At 46.6% G+C, this 16787-nt stretch overlaps 1 protein-coding gene across 10 annotated transcripts in view; it reads right to left on the bottom strand.

The window, feature by feature from the left end:
- TANC2 (tetratricopeptide repeat, ankyrin repeat and coiled-coil containing 2) overlaps nucleotides 1–16787 on the bottom strand; it is a 780830-nt gene that overhangs the window by 423433 nt on the left and 340610 nt on the right. For all 10 annotated transcript variants that reach the window (XM_090044146.1, XM_090044147.1, XM_090044150.1 and 7 more), the window contains one exon: nucleotides 9258–9329. In XM_090044146.1, coding sequence (XP_089900272.1) covers nucleotides 9258–9329 — 72 coding nt within the window. The remainder of the gene's footprint in view (nucleotides 1–9257; nucleotides 9330–16787) is intronic.

The raw sequence follows: 16787 nt of genomic DNA, 5'->3' as shown, positions 1-16787 counted from the left end.
TGAATTGTCATATGCAGACAAGGCAAAAAAAAAATGCTTTCAATACTTTATATTTCAGAGACAATGACCTGAGTTTATTCCTGCTGTTTAAAATGGCTCCATGAATAATGAATAAATTATTCATTTAACAACAGAAAATATATAGAAAGTGTTAAGGCTTTCAGAGAACCCCTGAAACCTGATTAAAAGGGGTGCAATTTAGGGCTAAAATGTAAAGGCCAATCACCAATTTCCAGATCAAGGAATAGCTCACAATGTATCTCTACCATTTAAGAATCAGCTAATAGAAAACAAAAACATTACTGCTATTGCACATACGTGCCCAAGTGCTGGAATAATGCTTCCCTGTATTATGCTCTGCATCTCACTGACAACAGCTGAGCACTCCTGGCAGGCCATGTTATTTTATTTTGTCTACATACTGAAGGCTTAATTCTTAACATAACTGTATCACTGTACTGCAGGATTCTTTGAAGGCAAATTTCAAATTGATTCAGAAACTATTATTTTTATTCTCATGGTTGCTATAAATACCGAGCTTCCTTCTCTGTTTTGCTCTATTCATGTTTCATTGTTTAAAGTGAAACACATACATAAGTACTTTGCTGATCTGGATCAGTTTTCAGGATTATGCGCTGGACCAGGCTGTCCAACCGGCAGCGCGTGGCTGTGGAGGCCCCAAGCAACCCCTTGCAGGCGGGAACTCTGACAGCCTGCATGGGGAAAGCCACAGTTTCCCACATTTTTCTCCTTTAAAGAAGAATCCATTTTTAAAAATGTTTATTCATTTTTAAAGTTTGTTTGTGACCCACAGGTTGAGAAACGCTACTCTAGTCTTATCCCTGAACTCCTCAATAGGGGGAGGACTGGTAAGGTTTTTACTAAATTAGACCTAAAGGAAGCTAACAACTTGGCTTGAATCAGAAAAGAACACGAGTGAAAGACAACCTTCAGAACCTGCTATGGGCAATTTGAATATGTCACCACGTCTTTCAGTCTTACCAATACTCTTACTACATTCCAGCATTTTGTCAGTGACTTGCTCCAGGGCCTGCTAGATCTTTATGTCTTGATTTACCTGGACGATATCCTGATTTTTCCAGAGGACCCAGCTACCCATGATCAAACAGTTTTAGCACAGCTACATTAACATGGGCTCTATGCAAAGCTTGAGAAATGTGAATTTGACAAGACCTCTATAGAATTCCTGAGTTTTATCTTGTCAGCAAATAGAGTTCAGATGGATCCCCAAAAGGTAGCAGCTGTATGTGACTGGTGCTGAGCCCCAAAGCATTTGTGATAGCCCAAGGTTTACAGGATTTACAAACTTTTACTTTTGTTTCATCTGTAACTTTTCTCAAGTGGTTGCCGCAGTTACAGCCATTCCGTAAAAACCTGCCAGGTTGCACCAGTCCTTTCCAAATGCTGAGGCTTTTATGTCAGCGCCCATATTGGTATACCCAGACCCAAGGAAACCATCCATAATGGAGATGGATACATTGGTTGTGGCTGCTGGTGGGGTATGCTGTCACAGCAACTGGGAGATCAACAAGAGATGCACTTCTGCACCTATTTTTCCTGGAAGGTTGCATTGGCTGAGTGGAACTATGGCATGGCAGACAGGAGATTTTAAATATCAAGACAGGGTCTGAAACTTAGTGGCATTACTTTGAAGGAGCTCAACACCCCACGTGTCTACACTTAACACAGACATTTGGAAACCCTGAAGCTGACCAAAATCCTGAACCCCATCAGTGGTACAGGGGCTTCTTCCTGTTCTCCTTTATATCCACAGTAACATACTAGCTGGGGAGGAAGAATGGGAAAATTGATGCCCTGTCTTGGAAGAGTGAATACTATATGGAAAGCCCAGACTCATCTGCCCCGAACATAATTCTGCCCCTAATTTCTTTTGTAGAACTGCATTTCCAGATTTCCCCTCCTCCTTCTATGCAGCCTTCCCAAATGACCCATTTACCAAAGAACTCCTGATACCCAGACAAGAGCACCAAGGGTCCTATGCCTGGAAATATAAGCTTTTGTTCATAAAGGACTGCTTGCATCTCCCTGAAGGCCCTCTGCAGCTGCAAGCATCCTTGCCTTGCCATGATATTCCTTCAGTGGGAGAAGCACTTTGGCCAAACAAGAAACTTCCATATGGCTTCCCAGTCATTTAAGTCGCCCCTAATGAAAGGCTACGCATTGGCCTATATGCAGTCTTGCACCCTCTGCAGCCACACCAGGTCTCCCCACCACAAACTATTTGAACCCATAATACCCACAGAGACACCATCAAAACCCTGGGCCCACATTACAATGGATTTTATGGTAAATTACCATTTTAACAGTGGTAGACCAATACAACAAGATGCCCCACTTCCTGCCCTGTTCCCAGCTCCCATCTGCAGAAGCCACTGGTTCAGCACGTCTTCCAGTTACATAACCTTTTGGATCATATAAATCTGTAACAGTGGGCTCCAGATCACAACCAGCTTTTAGACAGAGGTACGCCATCTCCTGAATGTTCATCTTCACCTTTTCACAGCGTACCACTCTCAAACAGATGGGCAGCCAGAATGCGTGAACCAAATTTTTGAACCATATTTCAGATCATACTTTGGGCCGAGTTTATGATAACATGGAGCTTCAGTTAAAACTAATCATTTATATGCAAACTGTAAGTTTTAACCTTGGTCCTGCTACCTCAGAGCTTGATAAGACCATCCACAAAATCCAAGCTGAGCTAAATATACACCTGGAGGCTGCTAAAACTTCCTACAAAGAACAGACAGACAAGCGTCTAAGTGGCGTCCGGTGTCTAAGGTGTTCAGTGAACTTTGCAGTCCAATTTAGGGGCACTTAATACATTCAGATATGAAGTTTTCTGTGGTTGCTGATGCAGGACAAGTTTGAACTTCTCCTTGGACCTTATACACCTAAACTCTGCCTAGGTCTCATTTCTGTTGTTTAAAGAACCATTGTTAAACCTGTAAGTGTAAAAAAGTCTTCTTCAACAAGCCCTCGCAGTTGAGGATGATTGACTTCCGTGATTGTCTTCTCTGTGCATCTTAATGTGCCTCATGAGGCGTATCCAGGATAGACAAATTCTACTGCAGCTCAGACATATGTTTCTATGTCGGGTGGATGGTACTAGATGCTTGGTTTGGTACACAACATGCTGTTTCTGCCACTCTGGCTTTCCCATTTTCTGTTGTTGTCATGAGGTTTCAAAGTATTAAGATCCCTATAGCAGACTCTTCCTCAATTTTGGGTGGTCCAAATGAATTGATATCCATGTTGCAATTTTTTTTTTTAAGTTGGCCTTGAGGACATCCCTGAAGCACTTTCTCTGCCCTCCTCAAGTGTATGTCTGGTCTGAGCTGGGAGAATAAAATTTGATTGGAGAGTCTGGAGTCAGACATTCAGATGACACAGCTGGCCCAATGAAGTTGATGACATATGATCATCACCTCAATACTCGTGGTGTTTCCTTGCAGGAAGATGCTAACGTTGGTGTGCATGTCTTCCCACCATATCTGCAGGCAGTATTGATTGTATTTCTCCAATAACTATGTGTGTCCTGTATGTTGTCCATGTCTCAGCTCCATACAGCAAGATGGGGAACACGACTGCTTGATCTGATGTTCCGATATTCGAATACTGTTTCTTCAGGCATCAAAGGCTGCACTTGCACATTTGCGGTGATGTTGGATTTTGTTGTCAATGTCAGCCTTCTGTGAGAGGCGGCTTCCGATGTATGGGAAATAATGTTTTCAAGAGTCTCACTATGGAACTGGATTACTGGAGCTGTGGACTGTTCATCAGAAGCTTAATGGTGGAGGCCCTTAGTTTTCTGAAAGTTAAGCATCAGACCTATTTTCTTGTATGCCTCGGTAAAGACATCAATAATGGTCTGTGGTGCTTCTGCATGAACACACACTACAGCATCATCAAAGTACTGGATGTAAATAATTGAGGTCGGGGTGCCCTGAATAGGGGATGGGCAGTCTGGCTCTTGCAGGGTCAGATCCTCTGTTTCCTACATTTCGTCATTTAAGACAGACGCTTAAATTTCCAGCAGCAAACTTTCAGGAAAAAAGGTGCAAGGTCGTATTTGCGTAAACGATTTGTCTGCACTTTTCTTGATGCATGGTGCCCAAAACTGGACAGAGTACTCCAGGTGAAGTCTCACTAGTGCTGCATACAACAGAGGGATTATTTTCCTTGATTTGCAAGTGACATTCCTATTAATGCAGCCTAGTGTGCTACTAGGTTGGGGTTTTTTTTGACATTTTCTAATTAAATGCGTCTCACTTGTGAAAGACATATCCATTTTCACAAACTCAGAGATTCATAGATTGTAAGGTTGGAAGGGATCTCAGAAGATCACTGAGTCCAGCCCCCTGCACCAGGTAGGAAAGACAACTGGGATCAGGTGACCCTAGCAAGGTGACTGTCTAGCCTCCTCTTGAAAATGTTCAGGGTAGGTGATTGCACCACCTTTGGAGGGAGCTTATTCCAGAGTGTGGACACCCTGACTGTGAAGAAGTTTTTTCCTAATGTTGAGCCTGAAACAGTCTAATATATTGGTGTGAAAAAGACTTACCAGGAGAGCCAGGGAGGTGGCAGCATGCCGTGCCAGAAGCTGATCGCAGCAAGAGTGAAACCGTGGCAGCCAGAGCCGCCACAGGAGATGATCAAAAGAAAAAAAAAAACAGCTGAGCCGGGAGGAGCCAGGAATGGATCTCACAACCCCAGGGCTGATTGGATGGCTGGATGCCCGGAGCCGAGATAAAAGACCCGGTGGAAGACGAGCCCGGGGGACTGGAAGGAGAGTCCCCAACCAGCCTGGAGGGGCCAGAGCTTTTGAACAGTCTCAGCGAGGGGACTCGGTGAGCACCCCAGAAAGGGGTCACAGTGACAGTACAGGGCCAGAGAGGGCCCAAAGATCTATCCACAGAGACCGAGGAAGTCGACAGTGATGACTGGATTACAGCCGAACCCAGTGGAGCCAGGACATGGACGCAAGAGATGCACAGCAGGTACCGAGCCTGGGGAAGAGATGACATGCCAGGTGACAGAACAGTACCAAGACCAGACACTGTGTAAGCAGAGAGAATGGAGGGGCTGTAGGAGATGCTCGGCATAGGAGTATCACATTAGACTGTGGCCGAAGATCCCGAGAGACCAAGTGCTGAGAAGGTTCAGAACATCAATCTCAGTGACACAGGTGACAACATCAAGGTTGGTGCTAGGCGGGGTGTAGGGGAGGCGGAGGTCCCCAATGAAGGAACAGCAAGAACGACCAAGAGATATACGGTATATAAAGGATAAAATATATGTTATGTATAGGACAAAGGTCCAACAGTCATAGACTCCTGGAAAACCATTTTAGACTGGACATAAGGAAAAACTTATTTACCATCTAAGTCCGCAAGGCCTGGAATAGACTCCCCTCAGAGATGGTGCAAGTACCTACTCTGGACACTTTCAAGAAAGATTTGGATGTTTATCTTGCTGGGATCCTTTGACCCTAGCTGACTTCCTGCCCTTGGGCAGGGGGCTGGACCTGACAATCTTGCAAGGTCCCTTTCAGCCCTAATGTCTATGAAATCTAATACGTATACTTATTATCTATACCAGGCTTGTGCAACATGTGGCCCCCCAAAGCCATTTTCTCAGGCCCACAGTGCTGCGACGGGAAACGAAAGTAAACACTGTTTACTTTCGTTCCCACCCCTTGTCCCTGCCCCAGTCCCTCAGCAGATTCCTAGTGGCTGCTGAAGGGCTGGGGAAGGGACAAGGTTCCCACATGCACTGTGTCAGCTTGAAGTTGCCAACGCGGTATGGCTCCTCCTCTCCCCCCTCATTTCATGGTGTCCCTTTCACGCCCCACCCCTCCCTTCCTCATTTGTATGTCAGCTCCTCCTCTCTCCCACATTGCATGGTTTCCGTTCCTAGCCCCACCCCTCCCTCATTTGCATGATGGCCCCGCCCTGTGCTGGTCCCCGCCAGCCGCGTGGGCTGGAGCAGGCCGCAGTGCAGCGGGTGGGCAGATGCAGTGGGCACGGATGCCACTGCTCAGAGGAATGCTACTGCCGCTGCTGCTGTGGATGTTGGGGCAGGAAGCCGGCACCACTCCTGCCTCCCCACATCCCCCCACACCTGCAGACATCGCACTGGGGGTGATGAGTCACAGGTCCCGGGGAGGGAGGGACCCCTGCCACTTGGGCTCGGGCTGCCCCAGGGGAGAGGGAGCAGGGGGGTATCCCTGCACATCCCGCACCCCCCTGTATTGTCCCCACATGTCCCCCTGGCTGCTAAGCCCCGATGCACAGGTGTGGGAGCATCCTCAAAGCCACCCATGTGGCAGGGAGGACACGGCAGGGTCAGGTGGCACCCCTTGACCCCTGTGCCCACAGGCCATGGCCGGACTGGACAGGCCACTTGAGCACCCGCTCCTGCTGGCCCACCGAGTGATAAAAGTTCATGATCCAGCCCCACATTCAAAAATGTTGGACACCCCTGATTTATACTATATATTACTGATCTTTCATGCTTTGTGATTACTATAGTTGGGGCCAGTAGCACTGCCTCTTAAAATTGTCCATCATTTCTTACAGTAAGACCTGGTTTTCAATTGGTTTAACCATTTGGCCCGAAACTTTTCCATGATGCTTGCCTGCCTACAGCTGAATCTCTTAAGGCATTTTCAGATGTTAAAAAACAAACAAACAAACAAACTACTTCACTGTCAGGGTGGCTAGGATCTGGAACTAACTTCCAAGCAAAGTGGTGCTGGCTCCTACCCTGGGGGTCTTTAAGACAAGGCTGGATGAACACCCTGCTGGGGTCGTTTGACCTCAGCACTCTTTCCTGCCATGGCAGGGGGTCGGACTTGATGACCTGCTCAGGTCCCTTCTGACCCTACAAACTATGAAACAAACACCCTTTCCAGCCCGCCTCCCACCGAAAAAACTGTACTTTACTTCAAGTTCAGCATTTTCCCATGCCAACCTTTGTGCATGCCCAAAAGAGGCAGTGACTTAGTTGGACTCAGCTCGCCTGATGTCTGTAAAGATCAGGTGCTTTAGTAGGGCTTTTTTGGGTACTTTTATCTAACAGCTGATTGAATCGGGTTTAGCTAAAGTGCAAAAAAGCCCTGGTGAAGCACTTGATCTATACAGCTGCTGCAGAGCTGGGTCAAAGTAATGCGCTGCTTCTTCCACTGAAGTACTTTTTTTTTTTTGTAATTTATTTTGGACAGGGGTGGTAAGGGAAGGGGAGAGGTTTAACGTCTGCAAGCAGCCTTAGTGAATTTAAATCAAAATGGTTCAATTCAACTCTTTCTGAGAGAAAGGTTAGAGAAAAAATAATCTACTTGTCCACATTACAAATTTTCATAACATTTTCTTTTTAATGTTTCATTCTACAACTTTTATAATGCTTTCTCCAATATTTTATGTGTGTAATATACATGTATTAAGTGTTTTTCACCAAGGACATACTTGCAAACAATGTACCCTTTGTCCACAGAGTAACATTTTTGATCAACGTGAAAACGTCTAGTGATTCATGTGCATGTCTAATTTTCGATAAACATACTTCCATTTAAAAAAAAAAAAATCAAACAACTTAAGGGAAAATACATAGAAAGTATTCAAGACCCTCACTGCACAATTAACAGTATATTACTAACAGTATGAGCAGTAACAGCAATGGAACATTGTACGGAGAGTAGTTTGAAGAGAACAAGTTGTAATCAGCTATTACTGATCTTTTATACTCTAACAAATGTCCAGGAAACCAGCCTAGCTCTGAAAGGGTATACTGTAAATAGATTTCATTATTTCTCCCTAATCAAATTTCTGTTCTTACTAATTGAAAAATAAAATTCCAAAGAAATTATGACTTGTAACAAATCTGTATCAATTACTGCCATTTCACAAAGTTTGGTAGCTTTAGTTCTAAATTCCAATCTCTCAACATTTGACTGCAGGTCTCAATCACTCAGAATGTTCTTGCCAATATAATACTCTGCTGGCAACACTGGAGCACCACCAAAGAACAGAAAAATTACACTGGAGTCAATGTCACTTCAATAAATCATTATGACTCTATGACAATAACAGATTTGAGGAGGAAAAAGTAATGCAGAATTACTGCTGGAATTTGGTGCAGAAATCCTGAAAGCTCAAGCCTATTAATGAGTCATGTTTCTATAGCATGCCAGCCAAGCAAGACTTCAGACATCAGGGCTTTGGAAAGTCCTTCAATATCGTAGGGAAAAAAAAGCCAAAGACTCATTACTAGTCTCACTGTAGTATTGTTTTCTTGAAATACAATATGGATGCTTATTGCTGTCCTTGATGGTGGAGGGTGTCCTTGAGGGTGGAGAACCCTGCTGAAAAGAAAGCATGTGCTGCTTTTGAATGAGGGATGAAGAAAAGAATTTGCTCTGCCCCTGTGCCCTAATGTAAGGGAGCTTTGTGGGGAAAACAAGGCTCATTACTCAGAGCCAATGTGCTCTGGAGGTGGAAGTAGAAGACAGATAGCCACATATTGCATCTGCCACTATTCTGAGGATTGGTAGGGAGAGTTCTTTCTCTCTGTGTTCTGAAACCTGTAAACAAGGGTGAAAATAGGGGGCCCATTTGTATAACTAACTTTATGCAGTAAAAGCTTTGTTATCTAGCAACCATGGGGAACGGGGGGTGCTGGATAACAAAATATGCTGGTTAACCAAGCGGCCCAAACAGGCGTTTTTGCCTGTTCAGGCCGCTGCCACCCCTCCCGCCAGCCCCACGGGACTCAAGGGATATGGAGGGGGGCCCCACACAAGCTGCTATACTCCAGGGCAGTGGGGGCTCGGCAGTGCTGACTGCTTTTCCCTGGGCCATGGGGGCTCAGTGAAACCAGAAGTGCCACTGTGGGCACTTCCAATTTCGCTTTTCCCTTACAAGCCAACCTGCTGCCAGTTAACAGAGCATGACGACCTGTAAGGTGCCAGATAGTGCAGCTTTTACTGTATATATTTAAAAGACTCCCACAAAAATACTGAATCCAGTGCACCACAAATGATTCCAGCTTCATTCCAGCTCTTAAATAATACTAATATGTACGTGTCTCTGATCGTTGTCAACATGATGCATGTTTAAATTACAATAAAAAGTGCAGTAAATGGGATACGGATGCTTTTCTGAAATACAAAAACAGTGCATAAAAGGCTAAATGATAGGAACAATATGAGCACTTACCTTGCCCAGATCGACTCTGGCGGGAATCTACACTTGCTTGTCTCCGGTCTGGTGGCTCCTCGTTCCCTCCATCTGAATGAGAACCAAAACAGCAGAAGTACATCAGCACAATGGATAGATTGGGTAGATGTAAGTTTTTTTGATCACCATCATTTATCTTCTGGGAACAGCAGGAAAACAGGTGAATCTTGTATTTAATATAATAAAAAAAAAAAAAAAAAAAGTGTGTGTGGAGGGGAGATGGAGGGAACAAAACTGCTGACTGAGACCTCTGCTGTTTCTTTTCATTTGTGTACTACCTCCAACAATTTGAATTCAGAAGATCTTCACAGGTGCATAAACTAAAAAAAAAAAGAGATGTACTTCTAAATTTTCCCTGCTGACCCCACAAGACTTCCATATGAAATCACAATTCCACTTGTGCTTTTTTCATGAGGCAATTAGTTCCCTCGTTTTGAACAGTTCTGTCAAAATATAAAAACCCTGAACATGTTTGAAATAGGTCTATACTTGCCAGAACAGCATGTAAAATACTGTTTCCTTTGAAAACAATTCTTTAAATAATCAGCAAAAAAAAAGACATTTAAAAAAATCTACTCATGAAAGAGTTTAGAAGATCTGCAGCAGTAAACAGAAACACCTAGATCTTGCTGGACAGATGCTGGGATGGACATCATAAAAATGTTATACAACTAATTATATGCCACCACTGACCAGCTGACCAGATTAGAAACAAAAACAGGCAAAATGCATCAAACCAGGATACAAACATCAATAGAAATATTTGAGAACATATGAAATAAACATGTCGTAGAGGAAGTAAGGAACTAAAAATATACTATAGCCTCAAAATTTCCTTTAATCAAACTGTGCACAATGTTACAAAGAAAACATATATAAATGCATGAAATATAGGATCAAGTATCCAGGTTGTAGCCATATTGGTCTAGAGAAAAAGGCAATCAGGACTCGTAGTAGAGATGATGTCTTTTATTAGACCCACAAGATTTTTGCCAAAAAAAAAAATCTTTCTGCTTTTTTTTTTTTTATTAATGAAATTTTTTTTTTTTTTAGATGAAATCTTCATATTTTCCCAAGCAGGAAGCAACTGTGCCCACTTGAAACCTGAGATCCTGCTCCTGTCCTTGTTTCAAGGTAATCTGCATCATCACAGATCCTCATAGGAGGTGGGAGGCTTCATACCAGCTATGAACTGACTGCCCAGAAGAGTTTTCCATCTATTGACTCCTCTGTGAAATCCTATGAAATACGAACTTCCATTTCTACCTAAGATAACTTTTACTATCTTTTCTTCAGTGCCTGAGGAAGGGTGTTTGTGCCCAAAAGCTTGCAATAAAAGACTTTTTTTGCAACCAAATCTTGTTGGTCTAATAAAAGATATCGTCTCTACTACGAGTCCTGATTGCCAAAATATAGGATGTAATCCAGAAGCCCTTATGTGAATTTGGGTTCATGTAAACCTGTGTTCCCTCTATACATCTTTAGACAGTCTAAAAAGGTACACATCTATCCTGCCTTCTAATGGACTTCAGACTATCATGGCTAACTATCTCATCTAGAAGTCATTACCCAGGTAAACCTTTTATTGCCTTTCAGGAGAGATAATTATATATATATTTTTAATGAGAGTTTTACCTAAGAATTTTAAGATAGAATCAGTAACTTCTTGTATATAAACAAGATAAAACTTTGGTTGCAGTAAGAGTACAAAATTACATTAAAGTATTTAAAAGCTTTTACTCATAAAGTAATTGTACTTTTTCAACTTGCACTATATGTAAAAAAATAGTTTCTTCCTATTTGAGAGAGCTCTTACACTTCAATAAGAGCATACCAATAGAATATGGTAAAATCTCAAAACAAACAAACAAAAACCAACCATCTCTCTGGTAGGAACTGCAATACATGTAAACAATGGGCATCATGCTTTTTACTCACCAAATTGCCTGTGTCCTCCATTGTGTACAAGAAATGTATAGTGTGCTTGTACGGGCAGCTAGATGTTATGGGGGTGGGAAAATAGGATTTTTAAATCACCTTTGTACTGTTCCATGATCCTAAGAAAAGTTTGCACAGGTTTCCCAAACCACATCAGAACAGCCTGACAGTTTCTATAAGATATCTACTGTTTCCGGCTTGAGGTGCTGTTACAGCAGCTAGGTATCACAAGGGCATAAAGGAACCCCAGCTATAGCACTTTTTCTGTCATGTTTCTTTTCTTAGGACCCAATAAGGCTGTACCCAGCACATGAGGATCCACCAGGCCCCAGAGTTATCCTACTGCTAAGTTCAGGCCTTCTTCATACTTCTGGTATGGTACAAATTGACTAATACTCACACTCAGGTAGGCTCTGGAGCGGTGAGAGACACGCGGGTGAAGCCCGCTGCGCCCCCACTCCCCCGAAGCCCCCCAGACACCCCCTCAGCAGCCGCCGAGCCCCCTGCCGAGCCCCAGCACAGCCGGAGGTAAGCGGGCTCATGGTGGGAAGGGGTTAACTCCTCGCTCCCTGGGAGGAGGCCGCTGCCTGGTGCTGGGCCGGGTCAAGCCCCCACACCAGGCCTCTACTTGGCCCAGCCCCCCAGGGAGCCACGCGACCAGAGCCGCGCGACCAGGCTGCGTAAACAGGCGCTTGAGTTAGCGCGGAGTTCGCGCAGGGGAGGGCGTGGGAGGGCACAAGACCCTGCCTGCGACCCCCCCAGAGTAGTTAGCCGCCGCCGTAGCCAGCCTACCAGAGGCATGACACAGATGGGCACGCGCCGCACGCTGAGGGTCCCCTCGGGCTCTGCGGCGCCCCCATTGGGCGCCTCAGAGACGGCCACCCAGACGGAGCCCATGGTTCCGGGCTCCACGCAGACAGAGCCCCTGGCTCTTGGCTGCGGGGGGTGCCTGTCGCTTTTTCAGGCTCTGGGGCCCGGGAGCATGGCCACCTCCCCTTGTGGGGTCTGCTCCCTACTGGGGTCTCTGGCGCGCCAGCTGGAGGAGCTCCAGGCCACAGTCCAGAGACTGCGTGCCATCAGGGACTGCGAGCAGGAGATAGACTCCTACTGCCAGGCCCTTCTCCCCCGGGAGCCGCAGGGGAGAGCTCTGTCTCCCTTCGCGACTAAGGAGGACTCTGGGACCTCCCGCTCTGCCCAGTCAGGGGCATGGACCAAGGTGGTCAAGGGCCCCAAGGCCCGCCGCACCAAGGCCCCTGCCCCGCCGGAGCTTAGCAACAGGTTCGCACCTTGTAGCCCCAGCAGAGCCCACACAGTTGCCAGTTCCCGCAGGCAACCCAGGCTCGACCGCAGCTACTGGCCCCGCTCTCCCCAAGACAAAGCGAAAGGTGTTTGTTGTGGGAGACTCCATCCTGCGGGGCACTGAGGGGGCAACCTGCCGCCCCGACCCCTTAGCCCGGGAAGTCTGCTGCTTCCCGGGGGCCCGCATCCGAGACATTGCGGAGAGGATCCTGCTGCTCCTCCAGCCTACAGACCACTACCCCATGCTCCTGATTCATGTGGGCATCAATGACACGGCTCAGAGCACCCCCAGCCAGGTCATGAGGTGCTACAGGGAGTTGGGAGTGGGGCTTAGGGGTCTGGGAGCTCAGGTGGTGTTTTCGTCGATCCTCCCAGTCTCGGGCTATGGGCTGAGGAGGGAGAGAAGGATCCATGCGGTGAACCAAAGACTGCCGCGCTGGTGTTATCGGGAAGGCTTTGGCTTCCATGACCACAGCCCGCTCTTTGGAGAGAGAGGCAGCGAGCTGCTGGGAAGAGATGGCCTCCACCTCTCTCCCCTGGGGAGGAGGCTCTTCTCAGCCAGGCTGGCTGACCTGCTCCACCGGACTTTAAACTAAGCCTGCTGGGGGATGGGGGGACTACTGCCCCTGCTGGCCCGCTGAACGACCCTTGCAAAGCCAGCAGACCAAGGCACTTAAAGGGGCACTTAAGGGAGCCCACCCCTGCCCCAGCCCTGGCACAATCTGTGGGCAAGGCAAGAGCCCCCAAGGGCACACTTGCCTGCCTGTACACTAATGCCAGGAGCCTGGGCAACAAGCAGGACGAGCTCGTCCTCCTGCTCAGTGCAAAGAAATATGATGTCATTGGGATAACGGAGACCTGGTGGGACTCCACCCATGACTGGACCACAGGGATAGAGGGCTATACCCTGTACAGGAGGGATCGTGTTGACAAAAGGGGAGCGGGTGTAGCTCTCTATGTGAAGGAAAGCTACATGTCCCTGCAAGCTGATGTTGGCGAGCGGCATGGACAGCGAGAGACCCTCTGGGTAAAAATTCGTGGGGAATTCGGCACAGGGGACAACGGTGGGCGTCTACTACAGACCTCCCACTCAAAGTCACGAGCTTGACCAGGAGTTCGCCCAGGAACTGACTGAGGCTGCTTGCTCCAGGACCTTGTTTGTTATGGGTGACTTCAATTACCCGGACATCTCGTGGGAAGATCACTCAGCTAAATCTGAGCAGGTGCAAAGCTTTCTCTCCTGCGTGGATGACCTCTACCTGACTCAAGAAGTCTATAGGCCAACGAGAGGCAAAGCGCTGCTTGACCTGGTACTAGCTATGGAGGACGACCTTATCAGCGACCTAGTGATTGATGGGAAGTTGGGTGACAGCGACCACGAGCTGATCACCTTCACCATCCGCCGTAAAGCTGGCAAGTCAGTCAGCAACACAGAAGTCCTTGACTTCAGAAAAGCCGACGTTGACAAGCTCAAGAGGCTAGTCGGTCAGGCCCTCAGGGACCATGACCCCAGGGAGTTGGGAGTTCAAGAAGAGTGGTTGCTTCTCAAGGAAGCGATCCTCAGTGCACAAGCTAAATCTATTCCAACACGGAGGAAAGGCAGCAAGAAGGCACAGCAGCACCCCTGGCTCTCCAGAGACCTAGCGGACCTACTGTGGCTAAAAAGGAAAGCCTACAAAGGATGGAGGATGGGATTCACCTCCAAGGAGGATTACTCCGCGCTGGTCCGGTCCTGCAGGGAGCAAACCAGGAAAGCCAAGGCTGCAACTGAACTCCAACTAGCTTCAGGCATCAAGGACAACAAAAAGTCCTTTTTCAGATATGTGGGGAGCCGGAGGAAAAGCAAGGGCAATGTTGGACCCCTGCTAAACCAGATGGGGCAACTGACAACTGACGCCCAGGAAAAAGCCAGCCTATTAAATAGGTACTTTGCGTCAGTCTTTCATCAGTCACACGGGATGCTCATGCCTGCTATGGGACAGGGAAATCTGGGTGAGGGGGATCCCCTACCCTCCATCAATGCTGACCTCATGAAGGAACACCTTGAGAAGCTGGATACTTTCAAGTCAGCTGGCCCTGACAACCTGCACCCCAGGGTACTCAAGGAGCTGGCGAGCGTCATAGCCCAGCCCCTGGCACAGATCTTTGAAAACTCCTGGCGCTCTGGCGTAGTGTCCGAAGACTGGAAGAAGGCCAATGTGGTGCCGATCTTCAAAAAAGGGAGGAGAGTGGATCCGGCTAACTACAGGCCCATTAGCCTGACTTCTATCCTGGGGAAGATCTTAGAAAAGTTTATTAAGGAGGCCATCCTTGAGGGACTGGCCCAGGCTAACATTCTAAGGGACAGCCAGCATGGGTTTGTTGCGGGTAGGTCTTGTTTGACCAATCTCATTTCCTTCCATGACCAGGTGACCTATCACCTGGACAAGGGAGAAGAGATTGATGTCATATATCTTGACTTCAAAAAAGCTTTTGATCTGGTATCCCATGATCACCTCTTGGCCAAACTGCCCAGTTGTGGCTTTGGCTCCACCACAATCCGCTGGCTGGGAAATTGGCTGCGTGGTCGGACCCAGAGGGTTGTGATTGATGGCAGTCACTCATCGTGGTGCCCTGTGACCAGTGGGGTCCCTCAAGGCTCTGTCCTGGGACCCATACTGTTCAACATCTTCATTAACGATGTGGACATTGGAGTCAGGAGTGGACTGGCGAAGTTCGCCGATGACACCAAACTTTGGGGCAAAGCATCCACGCCAGAAGATAGGCGGGTGATCCAGGCTGACCTGGACAAGCTCAGCAAATGGGCAGACGAGAACCTCATGGTGTTTAACACCGAAAAATGCAAGGCTCTCCACCTTGGGAGGAAAAACCTGCAGCATCCTTATAGGCTCAGCAGTGCTACGCTGGTTAGCACTACAGAAGAAAAAGACTTGGGGGTCATCATTGACCACAAGATGAACATGAGCCTCCAATGCGATGCTGCGGCTAGTAAAGCGACCAAAATGCTGGCGTGCATCCATAGATGCTTCTCGAGCAAATCCCGGGACGTCATTCTCCCCTTGTACTCGGCCTTAGTGAGGCCGCAGCTGGAGTACTGCGTCCTGTTTTGGGCTCCACAATTCAAAAAGGATGTGGAGAAGCTTGAGAGAGTCCAGAGGAGAGCCACGCGCATGATCAGAGATCAGGAAAACAGAACTTACGATGACAGGCTGAGAGCCATGGGACTCTTTAGCCTGGAAAAGCGCAGGCTCAGGGGTGATCTGACCTACAAGTTTATCAGGGGTGACCACCAGGATGTGGGGGAACATCTGTTCACCAGAGCGCCCCATGGGATGACGAGGTCGAACGGTCACAAACTCCTGCAAGACCGTTTCAGGCTGGACATAAGGAAGAATTTCTTTACTGTCCGAGCCCCCAAGGTCTGGAACAGTCTGCCAGCGGAGGTGGTTCAAGCGCCTACATTGAACACCTTCAAGAGTAAATTGGATGCTTATTTTGCTGGGATCCTCTGACCCCAGCTGACGTCCTGCCCTTTGGGCAGGGGGCTGGACTCGATCTCCCGAGGTCCCTTGCAGCCCTAATGTCTATGAAATCTATGAAATAATACAAGTGAGGACTGGAGGCTAATATCTACATTTTTACTAGTTATATAAAATTATGTTGGAAAATAGGTTTACTTCCTTTTTGCAAAGTGTTTTGCCTGCAGACCTGATGATGATCAACTCTCAAGCCTAGATTGACACCCCGTAAGTTAGGAAGTTTCAAATAAGCACTTGAGTCAATAAAAGAAAAAACAAAATTCAAGATGATAATTAGCTGAATGAAACATCTATGAAGACAAAGTGCCGTAAGGAAATGTCACAGTACTTGGGGAGAAAAAATAAAGAAACTTCCTAATCTGTAAGAAAAGGGCAAATGCATCATCACTGCAATATCAAAAGCTACTACCACTTAACTTTTATAGGCTATTCTACCATGTAGCACTGAAATAAATCTTCAAAATTTAATTAAGATTAAAAAAAAAAACAGAATAAAAGGAATGGGGGATTATTTGGTACCATTAAATTGCTTTTTAAGGGGTAAAGTTATTTTTAGGTTCAGATAATACCTTTTCAGACACTGCTTTTCCACAACATTCAAGTAACTGTGGAAGTAGATTGATGTTATTTCAGTTAAATGCTTTTGAACAGCAATGAAAGCATATAACCAGTTATATTTCCCTTCTTTAAACTGCCTTTCACACTGATTTATCTTAAAAGAACTGAGTACTCT

The sequence above is a fragment of the Crocodylus siamensis genome, chromosome 4, assembly GCF_052110815.1.
Source record: "Crocodylus siamensis isolate JL-2025a chromosome 4, ASM5211081v1, whole genome shotgun sequence".
In the NCBI taxonomy this organism is placed as follows: Eukaryota; Metazoa; Chordata; order Crocodylia; family Crocodylidae; genus Crocodylus; species Crocodylus siamensis.
Note: the sequence above shows the minus strand (reverse complement) of the source record. Positions and strands in the feature narration are given on the sequence as shown.